The sequence below is a fragment of the Palaemon carinicauda genome, chromosome 28, assembly GCF_036898095.1.
Source record: "Palaemon carinicauda isolate YSFRI2023 chromosome 28, ASM3689809v2, whole genome shotgun sequence".
Classification (NCBI taxonomy): Eukaryota; Metazoa; Arthropoda; class Malacostraca; order Decapoda; family Palaemonidae; genus Palaemon; species Palaemon carinicauda.
In genome coordinates, this window is record NC_090752.1 from 68,616,487 (window position 1) to 68,637,633 (window position 21,147).

General features: G+C 35.6%; 1 protein-coding gene across 1 annotated transcript in view; it reads right to left on the reverse strand.

Moving 5' to 3' along the window:
• Nucleotides 1-7,558: 7,558 nt before the first annotated feature.
• Nucleotides 7,559-21,147, reverse strand: part of Sesn (Sestrin) — a 134,810-nt gene continuing 121,221 nt past the window's right edge. Inside the window, exons 9-10 of the mRNA XM_068352114.1 lie at nucleotides 20,193-20,354; nucleotides 7,559-17,298 (exon numbers count right to left, since the gene is read on the reverse strand). Coding sequence (XP_068208215.1) covers nucleotides 17,212-17,298; nucleotides 20,193-20,354 — 249 coding nt within the window. The 3' untranslated portion in view covers nucleotides 7,559-17,211. The remainder of the gene's footprint in view (nucleotides 17,299-20,192; nucleotides 20,355-21,147) is intronic.

Here is a 21,147-nt window from a genome sequence, read left to right on the forward strand (position 1 = left end):
ATATCTCTATACCGTACCTGGTTACACAAAGGAAATGGTTCTACCTGCAGGCAGAGGAGGCCAGCTTTACAGAGTACTGTGGGTGCTGTTACCCCCATGGGGGAAGATAAAAGAAAGAAAGCCAGTCATTCTTAGTCGTTTATTCCAGACTTAACCATGGTTAAACTCTGCCTTCCCCCATAGGCTACTTGTCAATCAAGGAGCCTGAGGTGTTTAACCCATTTATTATGTAGCCACCACAGAGATAATGGAGAATGCCTCCATGTTCCTGTGGATCACGTCTTGCAGGCAGTGGGTGGTGTAAGTCATTTGACGCTTCAACAAGTATGCTGACAAGGCCTGCGTCACAGAGTAATTGGAAGATTTTCTCCAGCGATCAGCCACCCTTGCTACCTCTTCAGGAGAGAAGAGAGAGGAACCCTCGAGCGTCAAGTTTCTCAGGCGTGAAATCTCCACCTTCGGCACCTGCTTATGGAAACGACCTATTACAATATCCCAACATTTTTAAGGATGGCATTTGCCCATACGTAACTGCATGGTGCGATAAAATCGCCAATGAACGGGTACCCGATAATAGGAAGGATTCCAAGGACTTCCTCATGGATTCCTTAGATAAATCTTCGGAATGCAAGATTCGTCCTAATGCCCCAAACCATAGATCGAGACAAGAAGTGGCCTGAGTGGCATACTTTGTACCTCTTTCTATGTTCAGGCGCTCCAATGCCAAGAGAGAAGCTCTCAAGGAAGAGAGTCTGAGTAGGAATACCCTTAGTCAACTGTTCGACTGACGGGTCGAGAGTCAGAGTCGAATGAGGCTCGTCCTCAATCGCATAATACTTCCTTTGAAGGATAAAAGGAAGTGGGAAAGACCGTAAGGAGGAACCTGCTCTCAGGGAACGAGAAGTTCTTGGTATCTGCGAGATAGCCTTCCTCCCAGCGTCCGTCAGACCCTTCAACCAGGGTAAAGCTGCACTAGTCTTAGGAAGCCTCCGAGTACCAAAGATTTGGTCTAGGACCATTTCTTTGCCCTCCTGGGGATGCCACCTCGCACCAAAAAGTCCAATTGGCTACCTTCCAGCTTTGCTGAAAGAGTATCCATTTATAAATAACGTAAGGTTTGTTAGTTTGGTGAACAAAGGTACAGTATTGTACACCTTCATACTTTTGCTTCATCTAAGGTAAAGGAAGTTCTGTTGCTGGATGGATGGCCACAATTAGATTGAAAGCTTCATTACACAGATTTACTTTGCTGATAGATTGAATTTAGGGAATTTGGGCCACCTAACCTGGAGTTGAGGCTGTGAAGACCACTCAGTGCTGAGGCACAATTGAGGGAAAACCCACATACAGTAGTTGCACTAAGTAAAAGTTAATGGAGGTTGGACAGAAAGATATAAGAAAATAGGAAGAAGTACAATAGAATATTAAAAGTGAATGTAGATAAGGGGCTAAAGGGAAGTAAAGATTCTTTAGTAATTTACTCTCATGGTAAATGGGTAATTTCCCCATGATCAAATGGCACTGTAATATATCCATCACTTGCATTTTTTATAGCATTCCAAATAGGTGATTCACCACTTTGTGTATAAATTTGATGATGGATGGATTTATAAATTTGGGTTATACTGTATAGCAAAGTGACGAGGACTGCGAGATCATTTAGTGCCTAATTTGATTGGAGAATGCTTAAAACTTCCAGTGTTAAGAGTCCTTTATTATAATGTGAATACAGTAATCTGTTAGGCTTATTTTGTAGCCTATCCATATGCAATAATATTAAGATTGGCTGGCTAACAAACTGTCGTATGATACAATTTTCTATTAAGTTCGTCATTTGTATATTCGCTATATAGTAAATACATGAAGTACTATATTAGCTTACCAATTAAGAGAATATCAAAGATTAACACTATGCAATTTACAATTCATGATTAATAAGCAATTTCATAATTTTTCTTTCATCTAAAATCTTTATAAAACAAATTTAATTTTTTTCCATGAGATAATTGAATTATAATAAGAGAATCTGATTGGGAAGATCCTTCCACAACATGATCATAGCTGGAATAATACTGTGTAGTATTTTCCACATGACAATTTAATTATAATAAAAAAATCAGATTAGGAGGATTATTCCACAACCTGATCATAACTGGAAAAATACTGTGTAGTATAGAGCCTTATGATGAAGAAGGCTGGAAATAGGGCTTGCACGGTCATAAGGACCAAAACTAGGGTTTAAGAAGCCATAAGGGCTGAAACTATGGCCTATAAGGCTAGATGGGCCAGAACTAAGGCCTGGGAAGCCATTCAGTGCCCATGTGCAACTGGGGGCAAACGTTGCAGTTGCAGTGTTGAGTTAAAGGCTAAAAGATTGGACAGCATGATGGAAGGAAGAAGTGGATATGGAGGTATGGTCGAAGGCTATGAAGAGAGTGCAGCTAAAGGGCCAAAAGGATGTTGCAAAGACCTTCAAGTAATGGCAAAAGTGCATGACTCGAGGAGCACTGACTTGGTTACCTCCTTAGAGAGAAATGTTCTTGGGAACTGAGGCCTTTACCTTTCTGTTATTATCAAGATGACTGGACAATTGAATACTGTAGTTGTGTTAAAGTATTACATAAGGATAACACTGGTATACTGTATCTTGCTTATGCTCTTTAGAGTTGGTCAAAATACTAATTACTTTTTTTCCAATACCAACTTCAGATTATTCATAGTACTTTTTTGAAAAGCATGGTATTTGATGTACTCTCATTCGGATATTAACATCATAGAGAAGTTTAAATGGACCAGTTTTCATTAACTCTTGAGAGGGCTAGCACTTTTAATGTTTGGATTCCAATTATTTTACATACATTGTGGGTTGAAAACAGGATAATCCTAATTGGAAGTGTTGTTTTGTATCATCTACTTTCTGTGATGTGGTCATACAAGTTACTCCATTGAATAACTATGGGTTAAACTAGTCTAACAGATTCATATATGGTATATTGCTTTACTTCAAAGGGGATTTCTCTTTTGAATGAAAGAAATTACAATTCAAATTTCCATTTTATCTGTCTTAAATCATTTTTGTTATATTCATTATCCCACAATGTCTCATTCATCTATGATGCACATAATCACTACAGTACAGTACAGGAATAAATTGCAGACAAGAAGAGGTATATTTTATATATTCATAATTGCAGCTTTTGGCTGTTTTATCAGCTCATACTGTAAATTTCCCTAATTCCTACATAAGCAGGGAACCAACATACTCCAACATTTACACTAGTTTCACATAATGTGGAATGAAAATGTAATTCACTGAACAAAAGGAATTTTAGAACTATATTGTAGTTTTACAGGGCTTCTATTGCACTTACAGCCACTATGAGAAACATTTTTTTTTCTTTTTTTTTTTGTTGGTGGTAAAATACTTGAATTGTTACTTATGAAAAATAACAGACAAGTTGGGAGCTAAGAAATCAGTCTTTACTTAAAAACAGAAAGAAAAATACTATTTAAGTCTGCATTTCAATAAGCATCAGGGTCAAGTACTGTATGTTACCATGTAAAGGATGACCCCATGTAAAGGGCAAACCCCAAAATTTCCTTTAAAAATAGCATTTTTATCATATACTCCATGTTATGGGCGAACGGCAATTTCAAGGTCAGCCTAATGCCACTACAATTATTATAAATCTTACCACACATAATAATCTTTATTTTTTTTCCTGTTATATATTTAAGTTTTTAGTTGATAAAATAAGCTGCATTTCTGTTTAAGAAAGTATAAAAATAAAACTATGTGAGTTTAAACACTATACATTATTCATTCAATGTTTACATTTTGTCATTCCTAACCTCGTTCCTCCTATTCTCACTCAATATTTTGCAACTACGAAAACATGTTTTTGCAATAAAGATAAAATCAAATATCAAAAATTTTAAATAATTTTTATTTTTCCTAACATACTTACCGAGAACTACTTTCTTTAAGTTCTCTGGTCGCGAGAGGTTAACATCTCTCGCTCTCGTATCTCTGTCGATCCTTTGTGTGCGTTCTGTGCCCCACGTGTTCCCAGCGTGGCAACTTGCGTTTTTTCCAGTGTGCTTTCCCAAGTGTTCCTGTGCGTTCACTTTTCAACCGTGTGCTTACCCAGTGTTTAATTCATTTCCTTAAGTGCTTGTGTCGTGCGTTGTGTGCGTTATGGAGCAGGTTCGCCGTTGTCCTGGGCCTAGAGCCAAGAAATCGTGTGGAGCGTTCCTCTCCAAGCCCGAAGTGGATCCTCACTCCCTTTGTTCCTCCTGTAGGGGTAAAGTTTGCTCGTCAGCAGACACGTGCCCCGAGTGCGTGGACTGGAGCGATATACAGTGGGTACGTTATGGTACTAAGAAGAGAAATCAGCGAAACGTTCCCCCAGGAAAGTTAGTGTTTCCTCGCCGATACCGTCACCCAGTGAGCGGTCCGACGGGGCCTCGGTTTCGCCGTCCCCTACACAAAGTAGGGGACGAGGTAAGTCTAGTGTGGTGGATGAGCAAGGCGTCCTATCCCAGGAGCCCAGTGTTAGTGCAGGGCCAGTAGCAGGCCCCTCTAGGGCTAGTGAAGGACCCAGTAGTGCGTCCGGAGAGTCGGCCCTTGTGCTCGGGGGGCACGCTTCCTCCGATGACCCCGTGTGGGGTAGTAACGCAGTCTCAGTGTCGCCGCCGCCCTCGTGGGCTTGTGCTTCTGGCTCCTCTTTAGGGGGAGATAACCAGAGTAAAGTCCAACCTGCAGGTCACGATGCCTACGGTTGGAGGCTCCCGAAGACGCCGGGTAGGTCTCCCCTGAGGATGGATATAGCCCTGGATCCCTGGCTCCCGGACATGGAACGGTTTGAGTCGTTCCCAACCCTTCCCACGGAAGTTCCCGATGACTTCCTCCAGCCCTCGACCTCTGGCATTCAACGCCCGAAGAAGTCCCCCGCAGTCCCCGCTTCCAGCCGACACGTGGTGAACGCAGTGTCGTCTGGCTCTTCGGACATCTATTCCTCGTCAGAGGAAGAGGTCAAGGTGAAACACCGCCGTCGAAGGGAGCGGTCCAGGACCGAGCGTTCCAGGTCAAGGTCGCGCTCTCGTTACAGCAGGAAACACTCCCGCTCCCCGAGCCGTAAGTATAGGAGAAGTGTATCTCCCGGGGGCGCCTGGATCTACGTTTCGTCGCGGGAATCGAAGGTGCTTCGTTCCCCGGACCACCAGCCTAGCGAGCGGTCCCAAAGGCGGCCGCCCTCCAAGCACGGCCTTGACCCTCGCGACCTGGCTCGCAGGAAAGACCTCTCTATTAAGCATAAGTCCTCGAGGCCTCCGGTTCACCCCGCCCAGCGGGGGGAAACGCGCTTCTTACCAGGCAGCCAGGCCGAACCAGCCCAGCTGGTGCGGCCTTCAGGTCGGAAGGAACGGTTCCCGCTGTCGGGTCAGCCCCCGGGAACCGCGCCCTCAGCACCCAGAGCCTTCGGGCGTACGAGAGTCCCCGCTGAACCAGCGGTGCCTACACTATCCCGAGCCCCTGGTGCGGTATTACCTGCAGATGAGGTCCAGTACCTCGGCAGGACGGCGCCCCTGGCCCCAAAGGCCAGGCGTCCGGTCGGCGTGCCCGGTAAACCGACTCCCCCGCCCCAGGCCGAGGCCTCGGCTGACGGAGGAGAGGGCTCCCCGACGGAAGACTCCGCCTATAGGAGAGTGGTTAGCCTGATCAGAAGGCACCACGGAATAGCGGAACCTACAGTGACAGATGGAGATTCCTGGAGGTCGAGTCTCCTGAGAATTATGCAGACTCCCTCCCAGCCTAAATCGTCCCTGGCACTCCCTCTGGCCCGAGACCTAGTTCTAGGGCAAGAGTTTATAGACAAAGTGGTGGCCGGCAATGCCGAGGCTCCCAAGACCCAGAGTGCCTCTAAATTACTCCAGGGCCTCAAGAACCAAGGGAAGGTCTATGTGCCCGAAGGTCGTCGCCCAGGCCCTTGTAAAGTAGAGACGGCCGTGGACATTCTGAGCCAAGGCGTTTCTGACGACAGAGCCTCTTCAGCCCCAGTCTGTTTCTCACCTGCAGAGGCCTCCATGATGGAGGAGATGTCGCGAGACTTGATTAACGTCTCCTCTTGGATAGACTGGTGGGCGTCCACGTTGGTGGGTGTGCAAGCCTCCTATGACCCTGAGGACCCTGACCAGCAAGGCCTGATGAGGGACCTGCAAATTTTGAGGTTTCAGACAACCACCACTACTGCCATTTCTTGGCAAATAATGTAAACATTCCTAGTTGTCCGAAACAGGTTTTTGGTGACGGAATTATTGTAATATAGAAAAAATTAATTCTTATTATTATTTTACTTAGACATGCAGCTACAGTGCATGATTATACTGAGCATATTATACGTTAAGTCAATCCTTCCTAATTACTATGCAAGTAGTAAAATTAATCACCGGTACAAATATAGAAAATTCTAGGTTTTGGACAATTAGGCTAGCTTAGCAAATAAATCACACAACAGAGCCCGAGTACAGTGCTATAAATAAAAATGAAATTACCGTAACTATTCCTATTTTACTCAAACAAAAATACATCCCGTAATTAAAATGAGTATATTACATGATTTTAAAAGTCAATCCTTCCAAACTATTAACCTATTAATGAACCATATGCAATAAGAATACCCAACAGCAACACAACAGAGGTCGAGAAACTCAAAATTCCAAAAGTACTGTATCTCTCATGTAATGGGCGAACACTGAATTTTTTAATCCAAAACTGGTCTTAAAAGTTCGTCCTTTAAACGGCAATATATGGTAAGTGTCTTAATTTCAGATGATTGAAGGGCTTAAGTAGTCAGTTTGGTAGCTTTAGGAAAACAGCTATGGAGCAGATTGAACTTCCCAGTAAACAAAGTTGGAATAGAAATAAAATGTATGTTTCCAAGTAAGACACAACTAATAAACAAGCAAAGAAAAGTTAAAAACTTACCTAAGAAATACCCTATGGCTATATCTACTGTTGTTTCTGGTAGCCACCACCAATGCCATTGAGTGAAATCTAAGGGAAATAGAGTTAATTAGTGTAATATCATTGCATTACATCATTCACTTTTGAAATGAATATAAATTGTTTATCATATTATACGATATTTGATGACTATTAATCATTATCTACTTCCCTCATAAGGTGAACAGGATACAAAACTATGAAGTAAATGTACAAATTTCAAACAACATTTCATATGTAATGTAAATCATACAATACAGTGAGGTTATCATAACTGTTCAAATTCATTATCAATGCAACCCATTAGCATGCTGTATTGCACAGTATTGGTTTCAAAACACTTCATTGATGAAGATATTTTTAGGAAAAGGTCCTCCAATTTACAGATGATTTAGATCACTCACAATATTCTGGGAGCTATTTAAAAACAATGCTTTTTATTAATTGTAATAATCTTTGTTAAGTGAATAGAAGTTATATCCACATACAAAAATACAGTACAGTATTCCAAAAATATCCTTGTATACAGTACAGAGAAGGAAAAAAGAAAAACAATTATTTTGGAAAATTTATTATACTGATGACAGTAAACATACATAAAACAATTGCTGACAGTACGCAAGTTATTTCACAAGTGATTCTTTGGTAATGAATTTGGTTGATAAAAATACTGTATGAATTCAATAAACCTTTTGCATGATCATTATTTTCTGTCAAAATTTACTCCATATAATGATATTCATTCTAGTGAAAAAAGTAAATTTTCTCCACATAAATTGTACTAAGTGGCTTGATACATATCATTAGTTCATATACTCTAAAGATAAATACTAAGCTATGCACCTGACGAAGAAAGACATGCAGTATTACGGTACATATACCAGTACTTCATATCAGCATATATAATAGGCATAAACATCATCTACACTAACAAATAATCGGATTCATATTAAATGAATTCTTTGAGAGACATATTGATAGTTTAAAGAATCAAAACCCATATTTCATGACAGCCAGCTAAAGCATGGAGAACATGGTTCAAAATTCTCCCCATCCCAAAAGGACACAAATGATCTATGATGGGTGCGCTGTGTTCTGGGAAAAAACTTGAACTGTTCTAAAGTGAAAGTTATGATTTTTTCAACCTTTCTATGAAAAGAAAGGCAAAAGAGTTATGTGACCAAAACTGACAGGAGCAGACTTTTATTGACAGAATACCACATATCCCACACATAATACCTAGCATGGCAAAATGGCTACCATAAAAACTGCACATGACAAATGTTCTTGGTGCCATAATTGAAAAGCAAGTCTCTCATCCACACTTGTAAGAATATTTGATATGTAGTAGTAGTAGTAGTATAAACTTTTAGGCAGTGCAGCAATGTTCCTTAGGTGGAAAAACCCAAAAAATAGTTGTGTGTAAAAGAGTAGAACTAAAATGACTAAAAAAAATTCATATTCTTTTTTATATGACTGTACAGTATGTTAAATTAAGCATATCTGAAAGATCCTACAAGAGTTGGTTGCATATCATATAATTTCCAATTCAGTTTATCAACTTTAGGCATGGTATGCAATTTGCAACATAGAAAAATTTCCAAAGATTTTAAAGTAACTATGTAGTGTAATAGTTCCAGATGATCAAACAATACTGAGTGTCTTAAGATGAAAGGCAAAGCAATCTCAAATATAAGAATGTAGAGAAAATAAGGGAACTGAGAAAGTACATACTATATATCATATTAGTTTAGTGAAAAAAAGCAAATATCAAACTAGAAAATTAATTAGAATACTAAGGAGTAAGCAAGTACATATTTCAGTACCTTGAACTAAAAAAAAATACACTTGGTTAAAACACAAGTAAAATACAAAACATCTACCACTTGGTTCAAGTGCAGAGTACGGAAACAAAAGCACAAATGTACTGATGGATAGACAGCCCCTTTTGAGATGGTGCTATAAACAATCCATGATGAGAACTTTGGAAAAATATGAAGACAGAACACTGGAGAAAATATTTGAAATGACCCATACTTTTGCTATCCATGATTTGGGTAGAATTTATGGTATAGATATATATTATTATTCATGCAAACATTACCAAAAATTCTTAATAGCAGATGAGTGTGTTTGGGTATTTTGACTTTTATACCAGCAGAAGAATAATGTTTCAATATACACGAAAAAGTATTACAAATATGCCCAATTATCTTATTTTTGAATGACTTAGAACTTTCAAGTCTGTATGGTGTACAATGAAGAATAGTATGAGTTAATACTCACCTTACAATCAATAATTCATTTATTAATGGGAAAAAATAACTGAAGCTTATAAAACTGAAACCATTCAAGCATAGCATTGCTTTGTTTAATGAACAAGGAATCCAAAAAAATTCTTTGAAACAGACTTGCAAAGTAAGCCACTATTATTTAGTCAGTAAAATAAATTATATCTTATATAACGGTTAAGCCTTTCTGAATACAATTTCACCCATCATCACGAAAATGTTTGGTTAAATTTACCCTGAATACATTTGCTTGTGTTTACACAACTTATTGAATGATATTTTCTACCACCACCCAAAACAGAAGCAGTCTCAAGTGAGACTCAAAACTTAGGGCCTAATGAAGGATTCTTGATTGTGCAGTATATTGTAATGAATTGAAAAAAATTCAAGTATATTCTCAATGACTGCAGCAATAATCCCAGAAATCACAGTATAGCATGAAAGTACTGATAATGATAGACAACTTTGTATTATTTTCTTTTATACTGCATGTCTTGACTATAGATGTTTCAAATTCCCAAATAGCATCTTTCATGTATAGAGGGAGTATTTAACATCAACCACTGTGGTACACCACCAAATTCTCACCATTAAAAATGGAGAGGGGGGGGGGGGTAATATTGAAGTCATACTTTTCTAGAAACTTGTCATGAAGAGCCAAACTCATTAGATTTTAAAAAATTTAGATACAAAATTGTTGAGTATGAAGTACCATAAATATTTATTAAATGTTTAACTACATTTACACTTAAGCATATTGGCAGAACATTTCAAGTATGAATTCTCTTTTCCATCAGTAAAATCACAATAATATCCTGAGTCTTTTACCAGTCTATCTTCAAATCATTTCATAACAGCATTTTATCATGATCAATTCAAATATATTGTGTGATACTAAAAAAAAAAAAAAAAACAATTCAGATGCAAAGGTAAATATCTTAATGCATTGCCCAGTCTTTTTTTTCAGAATCTATAATTATCTTTTAGTAAATGGAAACGTGACAGGAAACCCTGTACAGAACTTTGTGAGAGTATGAATGAAGTTACAGTGCAGTATGTGAAAGCATGTTAATACTGTATTGTCGACTAGTGACTCATCAGTCAGTGTGAAATTTCACTGCAATAAAACGAATACAAGTTAACAGAAATCTAGTGACAATGCAGTTAAGATAATTACCTTTTAACTACTAAAAATTTATACATACTGAATAAACTATTATTGAAATAAAGTTTCATGATTTTCAGTTTAGTAGTTACTCTTTATAACTGTCCATCCAAATGGACACAGGCAGCTTGTAAAATATGATAGACTGTACCCTCCTAGATTTACACTTTACCAAAAGGTATTTTTCATGTGTGTACTCATTAAATTCTAAATAAATATTGTAATACGTGGGCTGGCATTTAAACTTTATATGGAGAGAAGCCACCAAAAAGTAGCTTTGAAAAGGGGATTTGTGAATCTAATTATTACCGGTACTTGACCCTCCATAATCATACACAATTCGTATGTACTGTTTACACAAGTAATATTACAGGAAAAGTCCTAACAAACTTCTTAAATGGATAAAGGCCAAAATGTATTTACTTGGACTATTATAATTGTACTCTAATATACATCACATTGGCCGGTCGTTGAAGACTATTGATAGGTAATCACAATATACATATATATGTATATATTATAGACTATATATATTGAAAAAATGGAATTGAGCTAAGGAGAAGCTCATTGCTGAGTTACCTCAATTGTTCCTAATACTTTTAGTTTTCCTTCTGCTGCTGCAAAAAATAAATTCCATGTTCTTTATAATAAATACTGAAATGGAATGACAAGAGTATGTTTAGAGGAAAGAAACGATTTACAAGTGTAGAAAATAAACAATGATGAAATCAGTGATGCAACATTCTCAAAACCATGTCATCTGCAACAACGTATGTATTCCCCAAGACCAATTTGATTCATTTCTCATACTGTATGCATAGACTCATGTACACTGTACTAAGAAACCCTAACATAAGAAGACAGTGGGGTTGCCTTTTATTTAAATACCTAAATCTGGGTGTGTCTAATCATCCAAACAGCATATTGTATATTTTATAGGTATATCTGATGTTAGAAAAGATTTATGGAGGTAAGATACTAAGAGTTCCATCCAGAATTACTGCAACAACATTTCGCTGAGGCTGAAAAAGCCTGAAGAATACATTTGCAAAAGAGGAAATATTATACATTAATAATACTGTAATAATACAAAATTTATGCAGATAGCCATGCAGTTTAAATGCATCATGTAACTTACAAAGATAAATAGCAGCATCAACGATGTTGAAGAAAAAGCTGAATAATGACCAACCAATGGCTCTCCTTACTATTAACTGCTAGCTTATTTCATTACTTTATCAGGGGAATGTATCATTTAAAATTAAAGAAAATGGTAATATTTTATAAAAAATCACGGAGATTAAACGTTGATAAACCGAAGCAGCAATATGACTATCAGGGGAGGTTTATAGAAAGAAATTAATCTGGAGGCCCCCTTGCCCAATTCTAACAAAATATTTGGTATGTCTAATTTCCTTCCATTGAGTCAAATATTTATTACAGAAATTTGAATAAAAGAAAAAAAAACTGTTGCAGATAACCCCACCATATCTTCATATAGCTTAAATATATTCAATGCTAACAAGAAAAAAACAAAATGTAACTCTACCTTTCTTTTGAAACAAGTTCAGTTAGAATACTTTGATAAAATAATAAATACTTTCACACTTCTTTTCATGCCATATCCATGAAAAGTGTTCACACATCCTAATTCATGAAGAAAAACACAGTAAAAATGTAAGAAAGAAGAAAAATATATTCAATCAATTCCTATGGCTTTCCTACTTGTCTATCCAGTATGAACTTTTCCATCTACAATCTTTACCCCTAATTTAAATATACAATTGTCAGGCAGCCCTATGAGAACTTATAAAATTTATTTGGTGGCTTGGTTATACTAATCTAGAATTACACCTGGAAGCAGATGAAATAAGAGCCACTAACCATAATTTTACCAAATTATTTTTTCTAAACCCTGGTGACAATTGTTTTTTTCAAAACAAATAGAGGGGACTACAGCAAACAAGATAAACACTGTAAAGCGGCTACCTCTATGATTTTCATCATTACTAAAGTATTATTAAAAAGTTTAACCAGCCCTTTGAGGCTTGTCTTAAATTTTTCTGGGTCAGCACTAAGAGTTTGTAATTCCTCTCTTAAACTAAGTTGACATTTTTGTAGAGGTGAGATGGTTTCCCATTGTCTACTAAAGTATAAGCACAGTGGGAAATCATTAAGCAAATGATATAGGTAGTGTACTGCTTCTTGTTGTAATAAGTGGCACTGCCCATTAATTTCTTCCGTTATTGAGGTATTTTCCAGTAGCTGTTTGAAAAAAAATGCTTTCAAATGTACACTGGTTTTTGCATATACAGTACTGTAATATATGATGCATATACTGTGTGTTGTGTTTGCAGTTGTGTTTTACTCTTTTATTAGCTTTCAGCTAAAAACAAAACCTTACGCCATCCCTAAGAGTGTAGAAGTAAATTTTCTCGTTAAAATAAGATAATGCTAAAATATAATCCCATTAAATTAACCTAAAATGCACTAGGTAAACAAAAAATTCATACATCAAAGGACTTAAAGCACATAAACTAATCTACCACAAAATTCTTACAACAGCTTTATTCACTTGCTTACTTCGGGAACCAGTTTTAACACAAATTTGAAACATGTAAACCATGTTAGTATTTTGCAGACAGCATAGGAAAATTACAAGTAAAAGGAACATATTGTGATCTCTACAAAAATATCTATTAAGTGTACTGTATTTATCACAAGAAGCTTTTTTTTTTATTTCCTAATTATCCGCTAATGCTAATTTCAGTCAGTCTCTCTGCCGCTTAAATAATAAAAGGTCATGCACAAGGTATAAACTAACCTCTTGAATAAATGCTTCCATCAAACTCACAACACCCAACACAAATCCATATTCTACATCTATATACATATCACTTTCAAGTCTTCATTGGAAGAGGATAACAATCCACCACTTAACACAGCTTGTAAGTTTTGCAAAACTGTTCTGTACATAAATATTTTTTACTACAGTAATCCAAATTCCAAAGAAAGTAATCAAAGCTTTCTTTTGAAACAGTAAAGTACTAAAGGTACATTTATCAACTTTTTTATTATATTTTACTCATTCTTCACCTAACCTATACTAAAATTCTACCCAATTAACTTTCAACACTTCTTGCCTTCTCCCTTCTAAGGATATTAAGGGTCTTAAACCTTTAACAGAGAATTAGGCAATATACTACAGCATAAAATACTAACTCATGCTGCTCATAAGATCATTTTGGTGAAAAAATGCACCAAATCACAAAAAGAGAAAATTATTTTCAACAGACTAGCAACAGTAGTTGCATCAACGTCTTTAAAACTTCTAGAATAGCCTCCTTCGTAGTTGAATACCTCTTGAGAAGTTCATCATCAAAAACTAATTAATAAAAATAGAAGGGAAAGGATTAGGATTCCAGAACTGTTGTTTTTTTTCCTAATTCTAAGAACCTTAAGGCATGTTTTCCCATACATTTTACTGATAATTCTGAAAAAAAAAGCTAAAATAGCTTCACAAAAAGAAAGAGCAAGAAATTGCCTTTATCCCTCCATAATTCCAATTGCTAAGGAAAGTATATTCAATAATATAATGTCAATAATTACCAAGAAATTACTTGAACTACGCAAGTGCTGTCTCTTGAATGATATGCTCTCACCAAAATTAGTCGGCGTCAAAGCTATACCACTTCATATCTCCTAACATAGGAAAACTAAACCTAATTTTCATGAATTAAATGTATGGTACATAAAAAAAATAAAAACTAATAAAAAGACTTGTGCTAAAAAAATATTTATTCAGCCATCTTTACCACTACAGCCTTCCACTATCTATATTTTCTTTCATATCTTATAATGCCCAGTCTGTTTTCTATGCCTTGTTTGAAAAATTTTCAGTGTATCTACCTCACCTCTCCCGATTCCAAATACAAGGTAAGCAGCAAAGTCTTACTTCACTTTCATAAATACTATTTTTATAGTTATTACAAATGGGACACTGCTACTTCAAGAAATTTTCAACACTAAATTATGTAACAACATGGCCTGTGCCTTCATTAGCTAGGAAGCTTTAATCAAAATACTGTAGATTCAATAAAGAATACATAAATTTCCTGACTAAAGTGATACATGGATGTTAAAAATCCTAGCTAAGGAATCAAAGAAATTTATCGCTTCAAATTCCTAAAAGCTTGCCATATCAACATGAATTATTTCTTTTACCTTAGTAGCAATCATCATAATGAAAAATAGGATCTCATTTCTTCCATGGGAAACTTCTAGCTACAGAAAATAACAATTTTGAATAAAGACCAAGACAAATAAAACAATATAGCATACATGGATAAAGCTTTTGGTAGAATATTTCTACTAGATTGGCTTGTCTTTGTGTGTACACTACATGGATTACTTCATCATTTGGTGATCACTAAAATAATACAATATCCCTAAGCTTTTCATACGACGTTTTGTTTCCTTTACGGCCCTGCGCCGTAATTATTTTTATAATACAGTATTCTACAAAATAAATAGAAGCATCCTGTACTGTATACCCCAAATTTTCCTAATACAGTACAGAATTCTACAAAATAAAGTATAAATGTGCTGCATTGTACGTAACAATCAAAATACTTTCGTATGAAAATTTCTCACATCATACACATACCAATATCTTACTCTTAACTAATTAGTAGAAAAGAAATCAATCCTTACGTTCTTATTATCTTTTGATATGTGCTACATATTTATTTATGTAACATTCCAATTAAGCCCCTCATAATTAAAGGATGAAACAACACAAAAATACGTTAAGACCCCTACAATATGAAATGAGATCATTCATTGCCATTACTTAGACAAGTCTCCATTACTTTTATGATCATAGAACAAAACTATGAAAGTGCCATAGAGCCATTTTAACCTCTTCTATACCAGATAATCATATATGCAAACTTAATACTGTAATCTGCTCTTATGCTCGTATTCGATCCAGTATAATGCATCTCTACCTCAAAGCAGCAGCAACTTCCCTTATCTCTCAAAAATATATATATAACTAGTCTGCTTCTTTATCAAAAATCTCCTGCTTTTTAGAATTTACACTTACTATGGATAATTTTAACATCTCCATTGTCTATGTAATCTAGACAATTTTGTACGTTAAACAAAAATTTCCTGAGATGATAATGATAACTCTCACAAGGTCTATTTTATGTTAGTTTTACATCATAATCCTTGACTGAAGTATCTGCATACAATTATTATCTTATACATAAAAGGCAACTTCTTTAGGATTAGTTCTTAAAGAACCTTAACTTTACCTTAGATTTTAGTTTGTCTGGAACACTTTGCTATCATGGAATCTTAAAACTGTACCTCACATCAGCGTACATAAGATATTCGTTATACACCGCAGCACTGGATTCTTATTAATATGCACATATACAGTACTTATAGTCTTACTTCAGAGTTGAGGAAAAATTATGAGCTTTGAAAATCAAAATCTACATTTGCGCAAAGCTTATAACACGTTGGAAATTCTTTCATACATGAAAACAAACATACTTCCTCTTTATATCTCACTTATCAAGAAAAATATACAGAAAATAAAGGGCAAACAATAATGTCCTGTAACTAGTGGGCCTGGACAAAAAAAAAAATATATTATAATATATCTGACACACACAAACACACATTCTATACTATAATTTGTAAATAACACTGACCTACTACAAACAATTCTGTGTGATGAGATCAAAAATTGTAAGAATTACAGTGTCTCAATGATTATCAGGAGACAGGAGATTGTAAATAAATTAGTTACAGTAAATCCATCCACCCAGTCACAGCTATCAGTGTGTAACTTCAGTCAAATATTCATCAAAACTGCAAATATTAGATATCTGCAATGTAGCTACAAATATCATTCATTATTGAGGAAAGCCAACTGACTTAGCCTGCGGTATAACCTATTCCTTAGATGTGACATTTTAAATAATACATACCGGAAGGTAAAACTAACCTGTCTAAATTGCTATTCAGTAGGTTAGTTCCTGTACTGTACTCCTGATGACTATTGATGTGCTTAAAGCTACATTATAGAAAAATTATACCTTTAGCTAAACAAATCCTTTCAAAATAGTATTTTACCATTACTGTATTAACTATTTTTAACTTCATGGCAGTCCCCGAAATTTAAAAGAAATCATGAGATTCAGGGGTAAAGAACCTTATAGCAAATACATCACAAAACCTAATAATAAACTAACCCTTCCTTAATGAAGAGCATGACACCCATACATAATATAATACAAAATCATGCATCAGTGCATTTAACGGAATACTGAAATACAAATGGGATGAAATATCATCACCAAATATCAATCATTTGATGATGTATTGGGCATTACCCAACCGAAAAACAAAATTGCATCAAATCACTAAAAGCAATACATTACACCCCCATAGAGATGTAATAACTAAAACAAAATGCTTGACTGTACTGAATATAATTAGTGCCAATCACAACAATAACATATTGTAAAATTTCCTTATTGGCCTAAAATATCACACTTCAGCTGAATCTCAACATTATGCTATAGAACCTGTCACACTGACTGGTGCACATTTCATAGCACTACAAGGTAACAAATACTGTACACTTATCTGTCCATAGTACCCACTCTTTGTTGCCAGGGTGAGACTGAATCTGCAGCATATGCATGAGATAGTAGCAGCCAAAAATTGGCCATTTAACAATGGTGGAGCATGATGGCTCTGAGTGCATAAAGTAGTTCTGATTGTAGACGAGCCTCCATAACTATTACACTCATTTCAACCTAAAAAAAAAAAAAATACATGTATTTTCCTAAAGTTATCTGATAAATAATATTAAAAAGCAACTGAGATTTTAAGATTAATACAACCAGAATTATAAGCGTCATTTTTGAATGCTCAACTGGCCTTCCTGAAGGATTTGTTCTCAACTAAGGCAAAAATTGGAGCATCAAAGTTGAGAGTAGCTTAAAAGCTAAATGGGAGAAAATATGCATGACTGCTCCCTACATGAAATTGGATAAATAAAGATTTAAAACAATTGTAATTGAAAAAATGTTAAGAATTCACAAAAAGTCCTTTGTTTAAATATTTAAAAATACCGCTTTATTTCTGGAATGATGGCCTTTTTCATTTAATAAATCCAAGTACTGTATATCTAACACCCAAACTCTACAAAAATCATAGATAGTAACATTCTTTACCAATATTTATCTTACACACTATTTCCATGAACCTACCCTGATGTTCATATTGCTTTGTTTCTGGAAGATCAGTTTCATTGAGATTTACCCGTAAGGGGCCCGGCTGGTAAGCCAATACAGTATTTGGAGGTATAGGATGAAAAAACCAAATTCCTAAAACAATTCACTGACCTTCGTATGGCAATGGAAAATGCATATAGAAAATATTTTGTCAAAAAAAATTCCTCTTACTCTCATAGTTACAGGGAAATTAGTAAAAGTAACTCAACAAGCCAAAAACATTGATCCCTACAAGAAAATGCAGTACTGTATTTCTCCTGTTTTCGTGAATTTAGATAATTATTACATTTTGATAAAAACATATTGTGAGCAATGGCATCTGTATAGATTCCATGAGTCACAAGATAGGAAGTTATGATCACACCCTTCAGTGCTAGCACAAACCTTGGAGAGAGTGCATGTTTGAGTTTGACCTTTGACATTCGCTCACTTTTATATCTTTTTCTTGGTTTCAGCAAGAATTTCATCATGCCAAAGAGGAAACGACAATTTCAACATCTCGCTAACATAAGGAAGAAGAAAATTCACTCTAATTAGAGTTCAGAAGTGGGTAATATCAGAGATATTAGGGGAGTTAGTGAAGGAGAGAGTGTTGTGGATGAAGGAGCGACCAGTAGCCCAAAGAAGCAAGATATTGAACAAAGGGATCTTCATTTATGGCTAAATTATAAATACCATTGTTTTGGTTTATCAAAATTCAAAAAGGAGCATAAAATTCATAATAATCATGATTATTAATCTTGTCTTTGTAAAAATACAAAAAAAACTTTGAATGCCGGTATCTCAAAACTATACTGATTGACCTCCAAATTCTATCTTTCTTAGTTTTACAGGTATAGCATTGAAATTTGGTATATAACTTAGACATTATAAAACAATAAAATAGAGCCCTTTTTTCCAATTTTTCTTTCTTACTTTTATTTCCTGATTTATAGGGTTTATCTTTTCACCATAATGAAAAAATTCATATCTAGCAATAATATGACTTTCAGAAAAAAAACTCCCTATTTGATTGGAGATCTACATCAGGTCTATATAGGATAGTAATCCCAGGTCTTAATATTAAGTATCAAGGAAGGAGATAGAATTTGAAAAACACTAATTTTCAGGATAAATCATATTGGCGTTGCAAAACCTCAGGTAAGAGGCGAAAATCCTATGCAGTTTGGAGATGTCCTAAGTCACCTTATTAAGTGGTATGAATGTCAAAGTCCTGTCCTTAAAAAACGGCATTAGCCAGACGGCCCCCTTAAACTTTAAAAAAAAAAAAAAAAGCCCTTTTCTTTCCTTTAAATATATTTATGCCTCTAGTAAAGAAATGAGACAATCTATGGGTTAATGGCAAGAAAACAAGCTTGGGCACACTGCAGAACCTTTATCTTTTCAGTTTGTGTCACATTTGGTCTGACAACAGTCCTGTATTCCAGATTGTTATAGTTTTCAGGTGAATAAAGAAGTTTCCATTTGTATCATTCAGAAATTACTATATAGATTGTTCAATGGAATTGTTTTTGACTGAACAACCTCTTTGTGTCTTAAGTTGGGAAGAATATTTTGATTTAAATAACCATAGTGAGGAGTATGAAGGCCTCACTGTTCCCCTCATGGGAAACCATGTTTCTATGGTTGATCCAAGGATAAAAAGAAACTTGCTTTTAGTTCAGGGGGAAAACTAGAGAAGACTTGGCAAGCTTATTATAGTCGAGAGAAAATTACACACAGCACCAAACTCAACCATACTACTTACCCAATTAAGTTTTGATTGTTACGAGCTTCAAAAGCTCTTAACTTCTTCAGCCCCTTTTGTGAAATCTCAGAGGGCCAGTGAATCTTCCCTTGAATGAGGTAACTCTGATCTCTCATCCCCTATTTTTTAACCTAGCACGAGTTCTCAAGTCAGTTCTAGAGGTAATAGTGTTCCAGTCAGTAGGGGTTCTGATGGTCCATGGAATTTTACACATTCGAGATCCTCTCATAGAGCATTGATTTCTTTATTTCTATTAGACAACTAGATTAGGAGACAGAAAACAATTGGCTGCCTTGATCCTAACATCCCTCCACTTACTTAGAAACCTCCTAATTCATGTGGATGGGGTAGCATATCATATGATTTCCTCAGCTAAAAAAGTTTGATAACTTTTTGGTTAAAGCTAATAGATTGCATTCTGTTTTAGATTTTCAGATGGCAGTGAGGATCATTCACTTTTCAGATAACATAATTCAATATACACAGCAAATGTTTTTAAAGATACCAGTACTTAGATTTAATTTTTTACTAATACTCAAATTAAAACCCTAAAGCAATAACTACAGTACTACAATGTGAGAAAACTGCATCTGCTATATCATTCCAGAAATCCTTATTAAGAATATTCATGATATCTACTGTATAGAAAAACTGAAAATCTGCTTACCATGCTAGTTTGAACACTATTGGTGGTCACTGGACTGGAGTTGGTATCCGCTAATGTTTCCGGAAAACAACAAGATTTTTTGACAAAATCTCTTACATGAGGATCTAATCTCTTATTCAGGTCTGTGTAATCACAATCATCATGATGTATACCCAAAAGCCACTGCAAAAAAGAATTTGAAAAGTAAGTACTTTTGCTACTCGTGAAGTATAGCATACACTTCAAGCCATATTTGTTGGTTGTACTGTATTAAACAAAATGTAAAAAGGGTAACAAGTTGAGACCAATATTCCTAAAATGAAATACACTCAGTAATAAAGTATATAAGGAACTACATTATACATATCTACATTCATTTATCTTAATATAGAATGGCAGTCTCTAGTCAATTTGGGATCAGAGCTATATGTTTAGTAATAATGTTATTAAATAGTTTACCCAGATCACAAAGCTAAGTTACTTAGCTCTCTCATAGGGCTTACCCAAAGCCTTAGTTTTGATGAAGCTTAAATTTTCTTTAGTAAATTACAGTTTTCTAAAAGACTTGCAATAGAATTTCAAACATTCAGAAAATGTTTGGTTATTATTGATTTACATTCTGAACATACATGGGGACTGGGTCTTCGGGGAGTGACAAATTTAAAGATGGGTCAAAATTACTTCAAAGTATTGTTCCTTCTGATATCATAAATTTCCCAGTCCAACATCATTCCATATATTCTGATGTTCATTGATGATAAGGAGTTTTAGAGGTTATATGCAAAGCTACAAAAGTTAGGATTCTTTCATGATTGGCAAGACCTTTCTACTTTAGTTTCAAATTGCATTTTGAGTTTACTCTAGGCTTATTTGCAATATGCAGACTAAGCAGTAATACTGACACTCAAGACGTTGAAATATATAAGAAACAAACACACCCACATAAATAAATTTATCATAAGAGCCTCAAGGCCTT